This window comes from Miscanthus floridulus, chromosome 2 (assembly GCF_019320115.1).
Source record: "Miscanthus floridulus cultivar M001 chromosome 2, ASM1932011v1, whole genome shotgun sequence".
Lineage (NCBI taxonomy): Eukaryota > Viridiplantae > Streptophyta > Magnoliopsida > Poales > Poaceae > Miscanthus > Miscanthus floridulus.
The window spans coordinates 23,020,338-23,040,656 of NC_089581.1; the positions used below are offsets into that span (position 1 = coordinate 23,020,338).

At 45.6% G+C, this 20,319-nt stretch overlaps 1 protein-coding gene across 2 annotated transcripts; it reads left to right on the plus strand.

The window, feature by feature from the left end:
• Positions 1-445: 445 nt before the first annotated feature.
• On the plus strand, positions 446-20,238 carry LOC136519902 (probable serine/threonine protein kinase IREH1). 2 transcript variants are annotated; one of them, XM_066513284.1, is made up of 18 exons: positions 447-1,226; positions 2,241-2,308; positions 2,402-2,587; positions 2,716-4,053; positions 14,091-14,263; positions 14,431-14,665; positions 15,773-15,865; positions 15,940-16,080; positions 16,152-16,244; positions 16,943-17,153; positions 17,252-17,337; positions 17,625-17,713; positions 18,426-18,477; positions 18,562-18,618; positions 18,711-18,884; positions 19,045-19,122; positions 19,508-19,671; positions 19,765-20,238. In XM_066513284.1, exons 1-17 carry the CDS (start codon positions 599-601, stop codon positions 19,589-19,591), a joined length of 3,786 nt encoding a protein of 1,261 aa, XP_066369381.1. In that variant the 5' UTR covers positions 447-598; the 3' UTR covers positions 19,592-19,671; positions 19,765-20,238. The 2 variants fall into 2 exon arrangements, with proteins under 2 accessions (XP_066369388.1, XP_066369381.1); XM_066513291.1 differs by lacking the exons at positions 18,711-18,884; positions 19,045-19,122; positions 19,508-19,671; positions 19,765-20,238 and having other exon boundaries at positions 446-1,226; positions 17,677-17,713; positions 18,562-18,619.
• The last annotated feature ends 81 nt before the right edge of the window (positions 20,239-20,319 follow it).

Genomic DNA, 20,319 nt, shown 5'->3' on the forward strand with positions numbered 1-20,319 from the left:
CCACTCATGTAGTCATGCTCTCATCTCACTTTAAGCATATTATAAATCTTTAGTCATTATAATTCTATAATATTATGTTTGTCTAGTTAGTATCAACGTCTTATCTTAGTCATACACTATCTTCTATCTATTTAGCCAAGGCCTTGTTTAGATCACCCCAAAATTCCAAGTTTTTTCACTCTCTCTCCATCACATCAATTTTTAGCTACTTGCATGAAGCATTAAATGTAGGTAAAAAAATTAACTAATTGCACAGTTTAGTTGGAAATCACGAGATGAATCTTTTGAACTTAGTTGGTCCACGATTGGACAATATTTACCAAATAAGACGAAAGTGCTACTATTCATCGGGTTGAAATTTTCTTCAATCTAAACAAGGCCCAAATTGTAAATTTGAAAGCAGGTTGTGTATCTACATTGCTATACTTACATCTAGTCCAGCACACTCACTAGTCACTCCTTCGGTCCTTGCAATTTCCACCCGCAGTCCCGGTTCCCCCGCTTGCACGCTCTCCTCCGTCTGTCTGTGTCGCTTGCTTCGCTTCTGCTTCTGCCTGGACGAAACCCCTCCCCGGCAGGCGGGGCGAGGGGGCGCGCGATGGTGTTCAAGGGGCGCTTCTTCTCGTCGCGACACAAGTCGTCGGAGTCCTCTTCCAGTCCAGACGGCAGCAACAGCCCGCGCACGCCTACCTCGGCGCCGGCCTCGGCATCCGCGGCGTCGCCGGCGTCGTCGTCGTCCTCTAGATCCGACAAGAAGAAGACTAAATCGGAGACCCCCAAGAAGCGCGACAAGCTCTTCGGTTCCGCGGCCACCGCCCCCAAGAGCGCCGCGTCGTCGGCCTCGTCAAGCCCGGCGGGTGATGGGAGGAAGGGGTCCGTGCCGCATCATAGGGGTGCGGGCGGCGGGGGCGGGGGTGGCGCGTCGGCGGCCGCGATTTCGCCGATCCTGGCGTCCTCTCTGGGGCTCAACCGGATCAAGACGAGATCCGGGCCGCTGCCGCAGGAGGGCCAACGCATGGCTGCCGCGCTCGGGAGCAGCAACCTCTCGCGCGGGCAGGGCCAGGCGGAACCGTCGGCTGCCTCAGCCGGCGTCGGCGGGAGAAAGGGCGTCAGCTCCTGGGCGGATACGAGTAGCAGCAGCCGCGGGAAAGGGAAGACGACCGAGCTGCCGACGCGAAGTGCGGTTGGGACGAGCTTGGGAGCAGGAGGGAAGAGCGCTGTGAAAGGTAGCAATTCTGTCTGTTGTTTTTTCATTTCCAAAACCAGTTTAGTTTAGTTATCAAGCATGAGCCTGTAAGCTGGTTATTGATTGTGTCAAAGCTAGGGGTTAAAAGTTTGCTATTTTGATCTCTTGTTTAGGCAGGGATGAGGGAAAATGTGTGAGCAAACAATAGCTGCTAGTTACTCCCTCAAATGCTTACTAAGATGCTAGGAGTTGAGATTGCATCGATTTGTCTTACTATGCTGTAGCCGTTTACACTTGAAACACTAGTGCAAACGAAGGAAGTTTCTAGCTGTTTAAAGTGAAATCAGCAAGCTAGGAGGGTTATAATTTATAAGTCGAGTTAGCTAGTGCTTGCTCTTTTTGTTGCTTGAACATGAGACATTTCTAATGAGTGAGCTCATAAGCCCTGTTTATTTCTCTATATGCAGCTCATTGGATTTGTGCTTGATGAAGTGTTCTTCTAGCACATGCTAGATACCATCCACGCTTTACATTACTTCATTGACACTTTATCAATGTGTATAGGAGCCGTGGAAGTCAATACTCTGAATTGCTTATTACGCTTTAAGAAATCAATCTGTTTTGAGAATCATAGCACACTGGATGGTAGTTTGTGGTTGAGTGAGAGTGGTTTACTACAAGGATGCATTTCCTACCCCAAATAGCTAATGCTTATGTGATCTGTGCCTATACATTTCTGCACATCCCACATGAAACTACATTATGTTAGGCTTGCAAGCAACAAGTCTTACTTTGCCCCATCGGGCTGCCCATAGGACAGTATCTAACAGTTGCAGATTTGATTTGCAAAAATATTAGTCAAATGCTTCTTCTGCAGCATAGATATCTTGTTTGTGTATGCCCGTAGTAATTTCTCCAATATTTCCTCCTCTTTTTGTCTGTGATATGAAAATATTTGTAACGCTAATTGTTGGGCTTTCCTTTTGGGGCTTTGTTCTATTTTTCTCTCTCCACAACCTTATGTGATACATGGGCTAATCCATCTCATACACAGCTAAACCTAGTGCACAGCGGAACCATTCTGGAGATTTGAGGACACCTACTCACATACCAGAGGCTGTGGTAGTGATATTTCTATATTTTTTTCTTTTCCACGACTTTCATTTAAATAAACAATGGCTAATCCATCCTTGCCTCTTTTTGCTTGCATTTTAGAGTGCATATGATCCGTGTGAGACACCAAAGGAATCCGAGTCTCCACGCTTTAAAGCCATTATGCAGGCTACTAGTGCACCGAGGAAGAGACACCCTGCAGATATAAAAAGTTTTTCACATGAGCTGAACTCTAAAGGGGTGCGCCCATTTCCTTTTTGGAAACCTCGGGGCATTTACAACTTAAAGGTAATCCCAGTCCACCGTTTGTGTGAGACAAGGGTCAATGATACGTCGCCTTGTTTTTTCTTTTACCCATTCCAGTTTTTCAAATATTTCTTAGGTAATAACAATACTGTCTCCTGTTATCTATGCAGGAGGTAATAAAAGTTATCCAGGTGAGATTTGAGAAGGCAAAGGAGGAGGTAAATTCAGATTTGGCAGTTTTTGCAGGAGACTTGGTTAGCGTTATGGAAAAGTATGCAGACTCTCATCCTGAGTGGAAAGAAACCTTGGAGGACTTGCTAATACTTGCACGTACCTGCTGTGTCATGACACCTGGGGAATTCTGGCTTCAGTGTGAAGGTATAGTGCAAGATTTGGATGACCATCGTCAGGAGCTCTCAATGGGTGTGCTGAAGAAACTATACACCCGGATGCTTTTTATCCTTACAAGATGCACAAGGCTGCTCCAGTTCCACAAAGAAAGTGGTTTTGCTGAGGATGAAGTTGTTATCGATCAGCGTGATAAGATTATACAGTCTGCAGATAGGCGGATTTTAACTCAACCAGGTGCGGATGACACAATATCCAGAGCCAGTAAAAGTGATGCAAGAAAATCATACAGTCAGGAGCAGCATAATTTGAAATGGAAGCGCAGCCAGGAGATAAAGCCTGTTAAGCTTCTTCTACCACTTGACACAGATGTTAAGAAAGAGCCTGATTCTCCAACCAAAGAACGGATATCTTCCTGGAAACCTTTTCCATCGCCTGTTACAAAGGTCCCAAAAGAATCTACCCCTACCAAATCGGAATCACCTAATAAGAAAACAGATGCACACTCTACAGTTAGTAGCCATGTTGAATTAAGCAGTCCAGTTGAATCTTTACCACAACAACAGCTTCCTGTCAAGCATCAACATAAAACTTCATGGGGACACTGGTCTGACCAGCCAAATATTTCTGAAGAGGGTTCAATAATGTGCCGCATATGTGAAGAATATGTTCCGACAAATTATGTAGAAGACCATTCAAGGGTCTGTGCAATTGCTGACAGGTGCGATCAAAAAGGTGTTAGTGTTGATGAACGCTTAATCAGAGTTGCGGAAATGCTAGAAAAGATGGTAGAATCTTATTCACCGAAAGACCTGCCAAATGCTGCAGTCAGCCCAGATGTTGCAAAAGTTTCAAGTTCAAGCATCAATGAAGAATCTGATGGTCCCTCTCCTAAACTGTCTGATTGGTCTAGAAGAGGATCTGCCGATATGCTTGACTATCTCCAAGAGGCTGATAACACTATTTCATTGGATGACATTAAAAATCTTCCTTCAATGACATGTAAGACTCGTTTTGGACCAAAATCTGATCATGGAATGGCCACATCATCTGCGGGAAGTATGACTCCTAGGTCTCCATTAACAACTCCAAGATCAAATCATATAGACATGCTTTTAGTCGGTAAAAATGCAATTAACGAGAGTGATGATCTTCCGCAGGTAAGAGATACAGTTTCTGTATTTTGCTTCTCTCTTTCTCTTTACATACCTGTTGATGATTGTGCTACAAATTCGTCATTTGATACGTGACTAAAGAAGTAGCATCTTTTTTTGCTGGTGAAATGTGCAAAGCTATTGACCACAACAAAAGTCAAATATATCGTTATACTTGTCTGCTGTTTATGGCAATTGACTTTTTTCCCCATCCAGCTGCTGCTGCATATCACTTGTAAAAAATAAATGAACATGTATCAGCATGTGATCCAGGCAATTTGAAACAGTTAATAGATTTATTCTATTAAAACATATTGGCTATTATGTTAGATAATTGCATGCTACCAGAGTCTATTAAATGCTGGTGTATTTTATCAATATGCTAGGTCTCGTGTTTGCTACTTTAAGTTCAAGTACAGCTGTCCTAGTTTCAAGCTTTTGCAAATATGCAGGCTTCCTAGTTAAAGGTGTGAGGAGAAACATAATTATCTTCTGATATCTCACTTATTGACCTTCCCTTCTAGTCACCATGACCCACTTCTAATCCTTGTGACATTTCACACTTGGTAGGGATGTAGGGCTCTAGCACAACCATAGTATGCAACTCTGTCCACACACCCTGTGTCTCTCTCTTGAAAGTTTGGTCTCTATAACTCTGATAGTTTATGAAATACTGCTCTGTTCAATGGGATTCCATAAACCATTCCATTCGCCCAGGACCAGGATCCATATATCAGTGAGGCATTGAGTGGAATTCCTACAAATTTCCCTTATGGTATATTTTTCACTAGGATTGAAGAACCGATGGAACTGCACCCTTGTCATGCTTCACAAAAAAAGAGATCGGCTTATCTTGTAAATCCTATTACTGACTTGAGTTTTGCTGGATATGTTTGTATGGAAGTTTCAAACATATTGAATTTGTGGTACTCTGAAAGTGTATAGAGTAGTGTATTAAAGTGGTGTGTCGACAAATATTTGCTAGAAATGACAGAAGCATTGAAATTGAAAATTTCAGAACTCCACAGACTTCAGGACACAGAAATATTGGAAGTAAGTTTGTGACATGGTGAATCGGTTATAGCTTGATGGTTTGAGATGTCCTCTGCACTGGTGGGCGTGCAGACTGAAACAACAACAACAACAACATAGTGTTTCAGTCCCAAGCAAGTTGGGTAGGCTAGAGTTGAAACTCACCAAGAGCCCCAAGTCACGGTTCAGGCACTTCAATAGCTGCTTTCCAAGTACTCCTATTCAAATATAGATATCTAGGTATATCCCAAGCTTTCAAATCTCTTTTTATTGCCTCCCCCATGTCAATTTTGGTCTTCCTCTACCTCTCCTCATATTATTAGCTTGGCTTAGGACTCCACAATGCACTGGTGCCTTTGGAGGTCTTCTTTGGACATAGCCAAACTACCTCAACCGATGTTGGAGAAGCTTTTCTTCAATTGGTGCTACCTCTAGGCGATCACGTATATCATCGTTCCGAACTCGGTCCATTCTTGTGTGACCGTAAATCCATCGCAACATACGTATTTCTGCAACACTCAGTTGTTGAACATGTCGAATCTTTGTAGGCCAACATTCTGCTCCATACAACATAGCTGGTCTAATCGCCGTTCTATAGAACTTGCCTTTTAGCTTTTGTGGTACCCTCTTGTTACAGAGAATGCCAGAAGCTTGTCGCCACTTGATTCACCCTGCTTTGATTCTATGGCTAATGTTCGCATCAATATCTCCATCCCTCTGTAGCATCGATCCCAGATACCGAAAGGTACCCTTCTTAGGCACTACTTAATCTTCCAAACTCACATCTTCCTCCTCCTGTACAACTCCGCCAAAGTCGCATCTCATGTATTCGGTTTTAGTTCTGCTCGATCTAAAACCTTTAGACTTAAGGGTCTGCCACCATAACTCTAGTTTTCTATTTACTCCCGCTTGGTTTTCGTCCACTAACACTACATCATCAGCGAACAACAGACACCAAGGGATATCCCCCTGTATGTTCCTGGTAACCTCATCCATTACCAAGGCAAAGAGATACGGGCTTAAGGCTGGTCCTTGATGAAGTCCAATTTTAATCGGGAAGTAATCTGTGTTACCATCGTTTGTTCGAACACTAGTCACAACATTGTTGTACATGTTCTTGATGAGGGTCACGTACTTTGATGGGACTTTATGTTTGTCCAAAGACCACCACATAACATTTCTTGGTATCTTGTTATAAGCCTTCTCCAAGTCAATGAAAACCAAGTGGAGGTCCTTCTGCTCTCTAAACCGCTCCATAACCTATCTTATTAAGAAGATTGCTTATGTGGTTGACCATCCGGGCATGAAACCAAATTGGTTTGTTGATATCTGTGTCGTTCCTCGCAGGCGCTGCTCGATGACTCTCTCCCATAACTTCATAGTGTGGCTCATCAACTTAATTCCCCGATAATTAGTACAACTTTGGATATCTCCCTTCATCTTGTAGATTGGTACCAATATGCTTCTTCTCCACTCCTCAGGCATCTTGTTCGATCGAAAGATATTGTTGAACATCTTGGTTAGCCACACTATAGCTATATCCCCGAGACATCTCCACACCTTGATTGGGATACCATCAGGGCCCATCGCTTTGCTCCCTTTCATCCTTTTCAAGGCTTCTTTGACCTTCGATTCTTGAATCCTCCGCACAAAACGTCTGTTAGTGTCATCAAACGAGTCGTTCAGCTGAACGGTGATGTTCTCATTCTCAACATTGAACAATTTATCAAAATACTTTTGCCATCTATGTCTGATCTCATCTTTCTTCATCAAGAGCTGCTCCCTCTCATCCATTATGCACTTGACTTGGTTGAAGTCCCTTGTCTTTCTATCGCGAGCCCTAGTCATCCTATAAATGTCTTTCTCTCCTTCCATCGTACTCAAACGTCGATAAGGGTCATCATAGGCCCGCCCCTTTGCCTCACTCACCGCTCGTTTTGCAGTCTTCTTTGCCACCTTGTACTTTTCTATGTTGTTTGCACACCTATCATGATACAAGCGCTTATAGCACTCCTTTTCCTTAATAGCCTTTTGCACTTCTTCATTCCACCACCAAGTGTCTTTCGATTCGCATCCGCTCCCTTTGGTCACTCCAAGCACCTCTGAAGCAACCTTCGAAACGTATGTTGCCATCTTCTCCCACATGTTGTTTGCATCGCCTTCATCATTCCAAGGGCCCTCTTCAATGACCTTGTCCTTAAAGACCTTTGATGCATTCCCTTCTAATTTCCACCACTTCGTTCTAGCAACCCTAGCTTGTTTGTTCCGACGAGCTTGCACTAGAAAGCGGAAGTCAGCCACCACCAGCTTGTGTTGAGCGACCACACATTCTCCAGGTATCACCTTACAGTCCATGCATGTTTGTTTATCCCTCCTTGTAAGGACAAAGTCGATTTGACTAGAGTATTGGCCGCTACTAAAGGTCACTAAATGGGACTGTCTCTTACGGAAGAAAGTGCTAGCTATCATCAGATCAAAAGCTATGGCGAAGGCTAAGACTTCCTCTCCCTCCTGGTTCCTACTACCATATCTGAAACCCCCATGAACCATCTCGAAACCTGCACTTGATGTACCTACATGGCCATTAAGATCACCTCCTATAAAGAGCTTCTCGCTACTAGAGACAGTTCTAATCAAGCGATCTAAGTCTTCCTAGAAAAGTCGCTTAGCACTCATCATAGCCTACTTGGGGGTCATACGTACTAATTACGTTTAACACCATATCACTAATGACAAGTTTAACTAAGATGATCTTATCCCCTTGCCTTCTCACCTCCACCACACCATCCTTGAGGCTCTTATCAATCAAAACTCCTCCATTTTTATTTGAAGTTGTCCCTGTGTACCAGAACTTGAAGTCGGTATTGTCCACCTCCTTCGCCTTCTACCCATTCCATTTAGTCTCTTGGACACATAAAATATTTACACGCCTCCTCACCGTTGTGTCCACTAACTCTCTTAACTTACCTGTAAGGGACCTTATATTCCAGCTACCTAAACGGATCCTAGTTGGCTCGACTAGCTTCCTTACCCTTCGCACCCGCCGAGGTAGGTGTGAAGACCCTTGCTCATTTTGCACCACACCCGGGCGCCGATGTGATGCGCCACTAAGGATGCGATGACCCGATCCTTGCTCACTTGACACCGTGTCCAGATCGCGACACGGCGCGTCACGGGGGTGGTGACCCGACTGTTAGAATATAATAGTAACAGCCCATATTGGGTGTACGGCCCATTGGCCTTGTACATTGTAACCCTAGCCTATTAGGCTATATAATGAAGGTCACCCCCCCTGATTAGGGTGTGCAGTGTTATTCTACATGGTATCAGCCCTAATTACGGTCCTTTCCTTCCGCTCTCGCGCCTCCTCTGCCTGTGCGTCCTCCGTGAGGACGTGCGCCACCGCACCAGCCCGGCCGCGCGCGCACTCGCGCCGCCGCCCCTGCCCCGCGTCGCGCGCGATTGCCGCTCCAGGCCGCCGCGCGGATCGCGCCGCCGCCCTGTAGCCGCGCCCATGACGTCGTCGTCGAGTTCCTCCTCCACAACCGGCGCCCTCGGCTCCCAGTCGTCCGGCACCATGGGGGACTCTCTCGCTGCTCCCTTCTTTGCCGCTTACGCCTCCGTCAACGTGAAGCAGCACGTCCCCATCGTGCTCAGCCTCGAGCGCCCGAACTACTCCAAGTGGAAGGCGTTCTTCACCGCCCTCTGCGGCAAGTACGGGCTGCTCGGCCACATCGATGGCACGGCGGCCGCGCGCCCGGCTGGCCCCCTGTGGTCTCAGCCTGACGCCTGCATCCGCGGCTGGATGTACGGCTCCGTCGACGACGCCATCCTCGACCTCGCTATGGAGCCCGATCAGGATGCGCGCGCTCTGTACGTCTCTATCGAGGCCCTGTTCCAGGCAAACAAGGAGTCCCGCGCCGTCATCCTCGAGCAGGAGTTCCACAACCTGTCCCAGGGCGACCTCTCCATTGACGCCTACGCCCAGCAGATGAAGCGCACCGCTGATGCACTTCGGGAGGTCGGCCACACCATCTCCCCCGCGCAGCTCGTGCTCAATCTTCTGCGCGGCCTCAACTCCCGCTTTGCCAACACCGCCGACATCATTGCCAACTCATCGCCGCTTCCCGACTTCAAGTCTGCCACCAACATGCTCCGCGTCAAGGAGCTCCGCCTTGGCACCGAGGGCAAAGAGGCCTCGGCTTCAGCTCTTGCCGCCTCCACCACCTCCTCCTGCACTTCACCGTCCTGTCGGTCCACCTCCTCTGCACCCACCAATCGTGGGGGCGGTGGCAAGGGCAAGGGTGGGCGTGGCGGCAACGGCAGCGGTGGCAGTGGCGGTGGCGGTGGCGGGCGCAACCAGCAGCACGGTGGCGGCTTCAGCGGGCAAGGCGGCGGTTCCGGCGGGCGTCAGGCTCCTCAGCCGGCCGGCCCTTGGGTTTGCTACAACCCTTTGGCCGTCCAGTGGCCACCTCAGCAGCAGCAGCAGTGGGGTCCGCCACCTGTGCCTCCTCCACAGGCACACACCGCCTTCGCGCCGCCTCAGTTCTCCACTGCCGACGGTCCTCCGGCTTACGGGCCTCCAGCCAGCTGGGATCCGACCAGCCTGATCGCCCGCTCTCAACCAGATGGCGGTTCAGGGTGGGTCTGCACCCTGGGTCATGGACAGCGGAGCGACATCTCACATGTCCTCCAACGACGGTATTTTACTTTCCCATCTCCCGTCGCCACCGTCCTCCATTACGGTCGGCAACGGTCAATCAATTCCTATTCTTAGTCGTGGCACTTCTCTTATTCAAATAGCTTATCGTCCTTTTCATCTTGATAATGTTCTTGTCGCTCCCCAACTCACTCGTAATCTGTTATCTGTTCGACAACTTACTCGCGACAATAACTGTTCAATTGAGTTTGATGCCTCTGGTTTTTCTGTTAAGGATCTACAGACCAAGACGGTCCTCCTTCGGTGCAATAGCAACGGGGACCTCTACACCATTCCACATCGCATGCCACCTCGCTGCCATGTCGCCGTCGTTTCCCCGGAGCTGTGGCACTTCCGCCTTGGTCATCCTGCACCTGCCGTCGTCACTACTCTAAATACGCTATCAGCTATCCAGTGTAATAAAGCTGCTCGCCGCCTTTGTCATGCCTGTCAGCTAGGCAAACACGCTAGGCTGCCATTTGCTAGTTCGGTTTCTAGTACATCTGCACCTTTTGAACTTGTTCACTGTGATGTCTGGACCTCTCCAATTTTGAGCATTTCTGGTTATAAATTTTATCTCGTGCTAGTTGATGATTATACTCATTATTGTTGGATGTTTCCTCTTTGCCATAAATCCGAAGTTCATGAACATATTGTTCAGTTTGTTGCTCACGCTCATACACAGTTCAGCTTTCCTGTGCGCTGTTTTCAGGAGATAATGGCACCGAGTTCATCAACAATGCCACCGCTACCTTCCTGGCTAGCCGCGGCATCCTGCTTCGCACCTCGTGCCCCTACACATTCGCCCAGAACGGCAAAGCTGAGCGGATGCTTCGCACACTGAACAATGTTGTTCGCACGCTTCTGTTTCATGCCGCCATGCCTCCATCCTATTGGGTCGAAGCTCTTTCCACCGCTGTGTTTCTGATCAACCGGCGGCCCTCATCGTCCATACATAATGGTATTCCCTATCATCTCCTTCACCGCAAAATGCCAGACTAAGTTTTCGGTTGCCTGTGCTATCCGAACCTCAGTGCCACGACTCCCCATAAATTGTCTCCTCGCTCAGCAGCGTGTGTCTTCCTCGGTTACCCTCCTTCCCAGAAGGGCTACCGGTGTCTTGATCTTTCCACTCGCAAGATCATCATCTCTCGCCACGTTGTTTTTGATGAGACTCACTTTCCGTTTGCGGCTTCCAAGCCCCGACCGGATTCTTTTGACTTATTGTTACAGGATATACTTCCCTCGCCTGCCCCGTCTACCTCAGACGTTCGGAACTCGCGGGCCTCGGTTGCGCCTGCCTCGTCTGCCTCAGACGATGCCGGCGACCCCGTTGGGATCGACCCTGCCATCCTGTGGCACGGTGCTGCCCACCGGCTACCCCAAGCGCCTCGGCAGGCCATGGCTCCTGCACCTCCTCCGCCAGCAGGTGCCGTCGCCCCTGCCCCTGTCCGACAGCGGTATGGCATCCACTACAGCCACCGTCAGCATCCGGCACCGGCTCCACAGCCGCCGCCGGCGGTACCTCCGGCCCCAGAGCCGCAGGCAGTGGTGCCCCGGGCTCCAGAGCCTCCTACACGGGCGACTCGTTCCCAGACGGGTTCCCTGCCGCCGCCCATGTAGCGGTATGGCTTCACCGCGGCGGCCTCCAGTCTGGCTTCTCCGTTGCCGGGCAACTCTCGCGCCGCGCTCGCCGATGCGAATTGGCGCGTGGCCATGGCCGAAGAATACAAGGCGCTCGTGGACAATGGCACCTGGCGTCTTGTTCCTCGACCGCCTCGTGCCAACGTCATCACCGGCAAGTGGGTCTTTAAGCACAAATTTCGTGCTGACGGCTCTCTGGCTCGTCATAAAGCCAGATGGGTCGTTCGTGGGTTCTCGCAGCGGTACGACATTGACTACGACGAGACGTTCAGCCCGGTTGTCAAACCGGCCACCATCCGGGTCGTCCTTAGCATCGCCGCCTCTCGCTCCTGGCCGATACATCAGCTGGACGTGAAGAACGCTTTTCTTCACGGCCATCTGAACGAGACAGTCTACTGCCAGCAGCCGCCCGGCTTCGTCGACCCGGCGACTCCTGACCACGTCTGTCTCCTGCAAAAGTCCTTGTACGGACTCAAGCAGGCGCCCAGGGCGTGGCACCAGCGGTTCTCCGGCTTCGTCCAGCGGTCCGGCTTCACTGCTTCGACCTCCGATACATCCCTCTTTGTTTATAAAGCGGGTGCCGACATCGCCTACTTGCTGCTCTACGTCGACAACATCATCCTGACAGCCTCGTCGACCCCGCTTCTTCGTCGCATCACCGAGCTCCTTCACTCCGAGTTCGCCATGACAGATCTCGGGGATCTTCATCACTTCCTCGGGATCTCTGTCACGCGTTCTGCTGACGGCCTCTTCCTGTCTCAGCGCTAGTACGCTGTGGACCTGCTCCAGCGCGCCAGCATGGCTGAGTGTCATTCTACGGCGACTCCTGTTGACACTCATGCCAAGCTCTCTGCTACGGACGGCGCTCCGGTGGCGGATGCCACTCAGTACCGTAGCCTCGCCGGTGTGCTACAGTATCTCACGCTGTCTCGTCCGGACCTCGCCTATGCAGTTCAGCAGGTCTGCCTCTTCATGCACGACCCGCGAGAGCCTCATCTTGCGATGCTCAAGCGTGTCCTGCGGTATGTCAAGGACACCCTGTCCACCGGGCTTCACATCGGCAGAGGCAGCATCACCAGCTTGACCGCCTACTCCGATGCTGATTGGGCTGGTTGTCCAGACTCTCGGCGCTCCACTTCAGGCTACTGTGTCTTCCTCGGCGACAACTTAGTCTCTTGGTCCTCCAAACGACAGACTACGGTCTCTCGTTCGAGTGCGGAGGCTGAGTATCGTGCTGTTGCGCACGCTGTGGCTGAGACTTGTTGGCTTCGTCAGTTACTTCAGGAGCTCCACGCACCCATCTCTTCGGCGACGATCGTCTAATGCGACAATGTCAGTGCTGTCTACATGACCGTCAATCCAGTTCATCATCGTCGCACGAAGCATATTGAGATAGATATTCACTTCGTCCGTGAGAAGGTTGCTTTGGGACAGGTTTGGGTGCTCCATGTTCCATCGTCTCATCAGTTCGCGGACATTATGACCAAAGGGTTACCTGTACAGTTGTTCACTGACTTTAGGTCCAGTCTTTGTGTTCGTGACACTCCCGCTTAGACTGAGGGAGGATGTTAGAATATAATAGTAACAGCCCATATTGGGTGTACGGCCCATTGGCCTTGTACATTGTAACCCTAGCCTATTAGGCTATATAATGAAGGTCACCCCCCTGATTAGGGTGTGCGATGTTATTCTACACCGACCCTTGCTCATTTAACACCATACCCGGGTTCCGACATGGCGCGTCGCTAAGAGGGTTACGCCCCAACGGGATTCTTTTGGGTTTCATCTCCATTAAAGTGGTTAAGTTTTTACATTGGCTCGCCGCGCCTCTGTTCGCCTAAACGGTTGTTTAGCCTGTTTACACACCGTGTAAACGCTACACAGTGGTGCGCCGTTTCCGTTTAATCACCCGTTTAGCCCGTTTAATTGGCCGTTTAGCCCGTTTAATGGGACGTTTTGCCCGAATAATGGCTAAACGGTAGGTGACCGACTGTTTACCGTTTAGCGTTTAGGAAAACACTAACACAACCCTCTTCCTTTACCAGGGCTTGGGACCTGCTATGCTGCGACACCAAAGGCGCCCCACCATAGGCGGAGCTGCGTGTAGACTGAAAAAACATATATAAAACTTTTGGGATATGAAGGGCGGGCCTGGTGCAAGCGGTAGAGTCTTACCGCCTGTGACCGGAAGGTCCCGGGTTCGAGTCGCGGTCTTCTCGCATTGCACAGGCGAGGGTAAGGCTTGCCACTGACACCCTTCCCCAGACCCCGCACAGAGCGGGAGCTCTTTGCACCGGGTACGCCCTTTAAAACTTTTGGGATATGTGGTTATGCTAGAGAGAGCACAAGATTTAGACGGCAAGTAGGCAACACAAGGGGTGCATGATTCCAACATGTAGGTCATACCAGAAATGATGGTTCATCTAAGAACAGTAATTTTACAGTCCTTGCTGGTGTAAGAGTGGGCCTTAGTTTTTTTAGTTGGTATTGGTAGTAGTTGAAAAGGTTCGCATTCTTGTGTTCACATTATTCCTTGTTTGCCTGTAAGGAAAACACACTTAGGTGTTTAACACTTTTACTCTGGATATTTGGCTCCACCTTGAATTGTAGAATCTAGATATCAAACTTTAGGAGTTGCTATAATAATAATTTCCTTCAATTTGTGCAGATTGTTGAACTTGCTGATATTGCACGATGCATAGCGAATACTCCTCTGGATGAAGAAAGTGCATTATCCCAAATGGTTACCTGCATAGAAGATCTTCAGGAAATTGTTAACCGCAGGAAGCATGAGGCTCTCACAGTGCAGACATTTGGAACACGTATAGAAAAACTACACAGGTGATATTCTTATTTGGACTTGGCCTTCTGTTTTAGTTGATATTCTGACCACATAAAAAATATTCTTGCGGGCCACTTCATTTTATGAAGCTTATCAACACAGTAATGTTACTTAACATTTTAACTTCTTTAATTAATTCATCCTTCACATTTGTATAATCCTTCAGGGAGAAGTATCTGCAGCTCTGTGACTCAGTCGATATGGACAAGGTTGATTCAGCAAGCACCATAATGGATGAAGAAGATGACGTTGTTCGTAGCTTGCGCGCAAGTCCTGTCCATCCAGTGAAGGATCGCACTTCAATTGATGACTTTGAAATCATGAAACCTATTAGCCGTGGAGCATTTGGACGTGTTTTCTTGGCCAAGAAAAGAACTACAGGAGACCTTTTTGCTATAAAGGTATTCATTGGCCTAACTTTTTTGTTCTTTCATGCAACCATGCATACCTTTCGTTAGGCACTAGCCTTATGGTTCATACCCTGGCAGATCTTGTGCAAGTAGTTCTGCCCCAGAAATTGAAACTTTTCCGTATTGCTTCATAGCATGGGGTTCATCCAATTACTTTGTTTCCAAGTCGTGTGCACATATTTCTTAGTGCTGTGATTGCTGTCCAATTAGTTTGATGTCCTTGTGTCACCTTCAGATCCACAATGTGAGTCTGCCTTGTCCCTGCACCATCGATTCATTAACTGTTCTCACGAAGTTACACTCAAGCCGAATGGCTGTCATTGAAGCCTATCCAGTAATCAGTTTTTGTTGAACTTGAACAATTCTTTACGATTATTGCAGCTTGGCTGACCACTTTCCACACCCATTATGATTTGACTATCCAATTAAACATTTGCATTCTTGTGCTGCACATTGTAATTGTGTTTTCTGGACCATGGCTTTGTCTTGATATGTAACAATTTCAATGTTCTTTTTTCTACTGCATATCATCTGAGAGCTCACAACTGGTACCTGCAAGTGTCTATTACAGATTCAGATTGCTCCCTGTCATGTCTGTGCTGTTCTTGGGATAACTTTTGTATGATAGCTTTTATTGCTAGGTACCTTTAATGCTAATGGTAATACTTCTGGTATGGGTTTCTTGTTGAATATATAACATATTGCTTGCTTCTTGCAAGCATTATTCTAAGATGTCTAGCAAGTAGCAATACAACAACAGTTTTAATTTTGGTTTCATCTCTATAAGAGCGGCTGTGTTTTACTGTTTTTAAGCTGGCCTGCCAAGTCTGTGACAATTCACAAACCTCCTCTTTCACCTGGGCTTGGTACCAGCAATGTTGAAACAACATAGGGGGGATCTGACTCTGCTGAAACAATGTAGGTGGATTTCTAGCAAGTAGCAATACCATGAGTTTCTCTACCATTTATCAGCTTGTTTTCCTGTATAATCATAATAGAAAATTCTCACAAATCCTTAAGTGCATCCTGCTTCTTTTCATTCCAGGGCATACATTGCTATCTTGTTGGTTGATTTAACAAGATGTCTACTTTAATCAGGTTCTTAGGAAGGCAGATATGATTCGGAAAAATGCTGTTGAGAGTATATTGGCTGAACGTGATATCTTGATTACAGTCAGGAACCCTTTTGTGGTGAGTGAACATACAAATCTGCCCTGTTCTGGAACACTGATAATTTTATTCTGAAATGCTCATGCTTTTGGAAGGTACGGTTTTTCTATTCGTTTACCTCACGGGAGAATTTGTATCTGGTCATGGAGTACCTGAATGGAGGGGACCTTTACTCATTACTGAGGAATCTAGGGTGCCTGGATGAAGATGTTGCTCGTGTATATCTTGCGGAAGTTGTAAGTTTGTAGTATCCATTAATTTTCCATCTTTTTCGTTCCCTTGGTCTCATGATCAGTTTGTTCTGCAGGTACTAGCTTTGGAATATTTGCACTCTATGCACATAGTCCATAGAGATCTAAAGCCTGACAATTTGTTGATAGCCCATGATGGACATATTAAGGTTCAGAGACATGCACATGCTCATTAAACCTTCTCTCCTTGTTATATTTTGTTTGTTTGTTTGTTGTCTGGCTGGTTGAATATTTTTGATGTATAATTTGATATGTTCAGTTCTTGCAATCAAAATGCATAATGATAACATTTTTTTATAACAATGATAACAGTTATTGGCAGTTGTCAGAACAGCATGTACTAGATTTGTAACAGGAGAAAACATGCGACTACTGAGGATAGTTGTTTTTACTTTTAGAGATCATGATGGATGTTTAGAATGATGCTATATGTTTTTTTTAACTTCACATACTGAATATAAGGCCATGCTTATTCTTGGAGATTTTTTTCCTTGAAGAAAAGCAGCACTTTGTTGTATTTCACAAAAAAGCCAAGTACGAACTACTTTTACTGTTCAATTTTTCATGTCACTAATTTAATACTCCCTCTTTTCCAAATTATAAGTCACTTTGACATTTTTTTGGTACATCGAAATTGCTATGTATGTAGACCAACGTCATGTCTAGATACATAGCAAATTCGATGTATCAAAAAAGTCAAAGCGACTTATAATTTGGAACGGAGGGAGTATCCTTTTCCTTTTATACTTCTATGGACATGCAAATTCATTTTTGTTCTTAATTTGACTTGGTTACTTGTAGTAGGGTGTTTTCTCTGTGTGCTGTTTATTAATGTTCATTTATCCAGTTGACAGATTTTGGATTGTCCAAGGTTGGTTTGATCAACAGCACAGATGATCTGTCTGGTCCTGCTGTTAGTGGGGCTTCACTGTATGGAGATGATGAGCCTCAGATGAATGAACTTGAGCAAATGGATCACCGAGCACGGAGACAAAATCGTTCTGCTGTTGGAACTCCTGATTATTTAGCACCAGAAATCCTTTTGGGGACAGGACATGGTAAATTCTGAGCAAAGTCAGTTTTTAGGCTCACTACACCTATTCATTTTGATTACTTTTTTATACTAACTACTTTATTATTATGTATATACTCCTAGGTTGCAGTGCAGATTGGTGGTCTGTTGGTGTCATTCTGTTTGAGCTCATTGTTGGCATACCTCCGTTCAATGCAGAACACCCCCAGGTATTGTACATTATGTTAAGTGAATAATTGTTTGCAGCTAGTTTATCAATCTTCCTGTAACTCTTACATGGTCATAAATCATAACATCGAATTCTCAGTTTAACACAGTTGCAGCCAATCAGGGCTCATTAGATATTTTCTGGAAAGAAGTGTTCATTATCAATGTGTATTGGCCATTGGAGCAAATATTCACCATTATACTATCAGACTTCTCTGTAGATCAATTATCTGAAAACTTTGTTTAGATTTAGCTTAACATTATTGTTATTTTCTACTTGTTTCTATAGACAATTTTTGACAATATTCTGAATCGCAAAATACCTTGGCCGCATGTTCCAGAAGAGATGAGTTTTGATGCACAAGATTTAATTGACAAGTAAGAAATATGTCAAACCTTTTTTCAGCACTCAATTGTTTGTGATATTGGATTTCATGTTATAGCCCCTTGTGTTCAAATGTCTATTCAGTAGATAATTATGCTCGTTTGCAAGTATCTTAATAGCGCACGCAGTTTAAGGCTAATCACATTATGTTTTTTTGCATGTTTGATTTTGCATTTTCTTTACTTTTTTTTTGCAGTTAATCATTTTTCTTTTTGTTTGTGGCATTCCTTTTAACTTAGTGTAGCAATTCAGGCTTCAAAGTCCACGCATATTACCAATGTTATTTGATCCAACATTCTTCATTAACTATTTAAATATGCTTAAAAGAGAACATAAATATGTTCTTCCATATATTAATTATTAAATCATCAATGAACTATTAGCCTATTACTTTATTAGTGGTTGGATGAATGTTATCTATTAAATTCTGAGAATGAGAGCATCAAACTGTTATAGGATATGCTATCTCCCATCAGTTGTGTTATGTTGTTTTAAATTACTCTAGTTTCTTCCTCAGAGTTATGGCTTTTCCCTTATATTTGTTCGGATGTTGTATGTTAATACAGGCATATGCTATCGACAATACAAATCTCAATTGCAGTGCTACTTATCTAGTTCATACCCAATTTCTAATTATTATAGCAAGTTAATTTCTGCTATGATTAAATAAAACTAACCTGAAGATCTTACAACAACTTTGTCCAGATTATTGACAGAAGATCCTCATCAACGACTAGGAGCAAATGGTGCCTCAGAGGTATTTTAAAGACACTACAGACCATCTTTCTTGGTTATTTTTTTTTAAATGATATGGACATGACGGGAATCCTGTTTCATTTAGGTTAAACAACATCCGTTTTTCAAAGACATTAGCTGGGATACCCTTGCTAGGCAGAAGGTGAGGAAGGGGCAAAATTTACCTAACTCTTCAAACTTGTAGTGCATATTGTTTCTGTATGTATGCCAGGGATAACAGAAAATCATTTGCAGGCTGCCTTTGTTCCCTCCTCAGATAGTGCATCTGATACTAGCTACTTCACCAGTCGCTATTCTTGGAATCCATCTGATGAAAACATATATGAAGCATACGAGTTTGAGGATTCCAGTGATAATGGAAGCCTTAGTGGAAGCAGTAGTTGTGTGAGCAACCGCCAAGATGACATGGTATGAGTAATTTTCTTATTTATTTGGTGAACAACAAATAAAAACTAACCTTAGAGTCTTAGAGAAAAAAAAAGTCAAAAAGAATACTGTATTGTGCATAGTTGATCTAGCTTTTTGTTTTTAAGTTCCTTTGCTAACTGTTCCATATATCTTGTACCAGGGGGAGGACAGCGGTGGCCTCAATGAGTTTGAATCTAGTGCAAATGTCAATTATTCTTTCAGCAACTTCTCGTTCAAGGTAGATATACTGGGCTATGATTTCGTATCATGTCTTTGACAGCAATCAAAGCTTGGCAATTTACAAGATTAAATTATCATAGAGCAGGCAGTCTGCTTTTACTTGATTCCCTCTCAACTTTAGCCACTTCACTCTTTTCTTTGTTTTGCATCTCAGCAATAGGCAAAAGTCTATATTTGCACAAGTAGTAAATATCAACATTTGCAATGTTACCGCAGCTGTAGTACCTGTGAGCTAGATCTTGAATGCTACAAAGGCAGTATCCTTTCTTCTTAATATGATGATACGTAGATCTGCGAGTTTGAGAGAAACAAAGTCGCTATCCATTGATAACTTGCCTAGAAGATTGTACCGCAACATTACTCTGACATCATTTTTGGTGCAGAATCTATCACAACTTGCTTCCATCAACTACGATCTGCTCACCAAAGGATTGAAGGATGATCAACCGCCAAGAACAGAGACGTAGCTATCAATCTAAATTTTGATTGACTCATTTGAGTAATCAAACAGTCTACAAGGTGCTCGCGTGATGTAGGTCTTGTACATGTAAGTAGGCACTTCACTGTTATATCACCTCTTCTACTTGCACTTGACTATCTCTCAAAATGTTATAGCTGTTACTGTCTGTCACTTCTGCAGATCAAACCGTGAGGCATGGTCTGTTCTTATTGAGGCTGTTCCTACATCTCGCGGAGCCGAGTACAGTTTTGCTGTTACCTTGTTTTCATGACAATTGCCATGCCATCATCAGTGAATCACCCTTGACCAAATTTGGCATGAGACCTAGGAGCGCTGTCTTTTTTGTTCCCCTTTCTTTTCTTTTTTAATTGTAGTCCCATTATGAGCCTTGGGTTTGCGGAGATTGGTCAAGGTTACTGTATTCAGAATACAACCCCTGAAGATGTAGGTGGGTTTCAGAAAATTGCCACTCTGGCATATAGTTGATGATGGTTCGTTAAGCTGGTGGCCCGCTGGATTTCATGCGGCCAGAACTGATCACAACATTTTGATGGCCGTGGAATATAGCATTTTGCTAAATGTGTCCAGCGTCCCAACAGAATCAGTGACATTATAAGAAGAACATTAACCGATCGACATTAGCGTTTTATGCAATTTAGAATTCGATGGCCATGAGTTCCTGGCTGTAACAGTCCAACGGCCGTCTACAGATGTTATGTTGAGCTAGTTGGAACC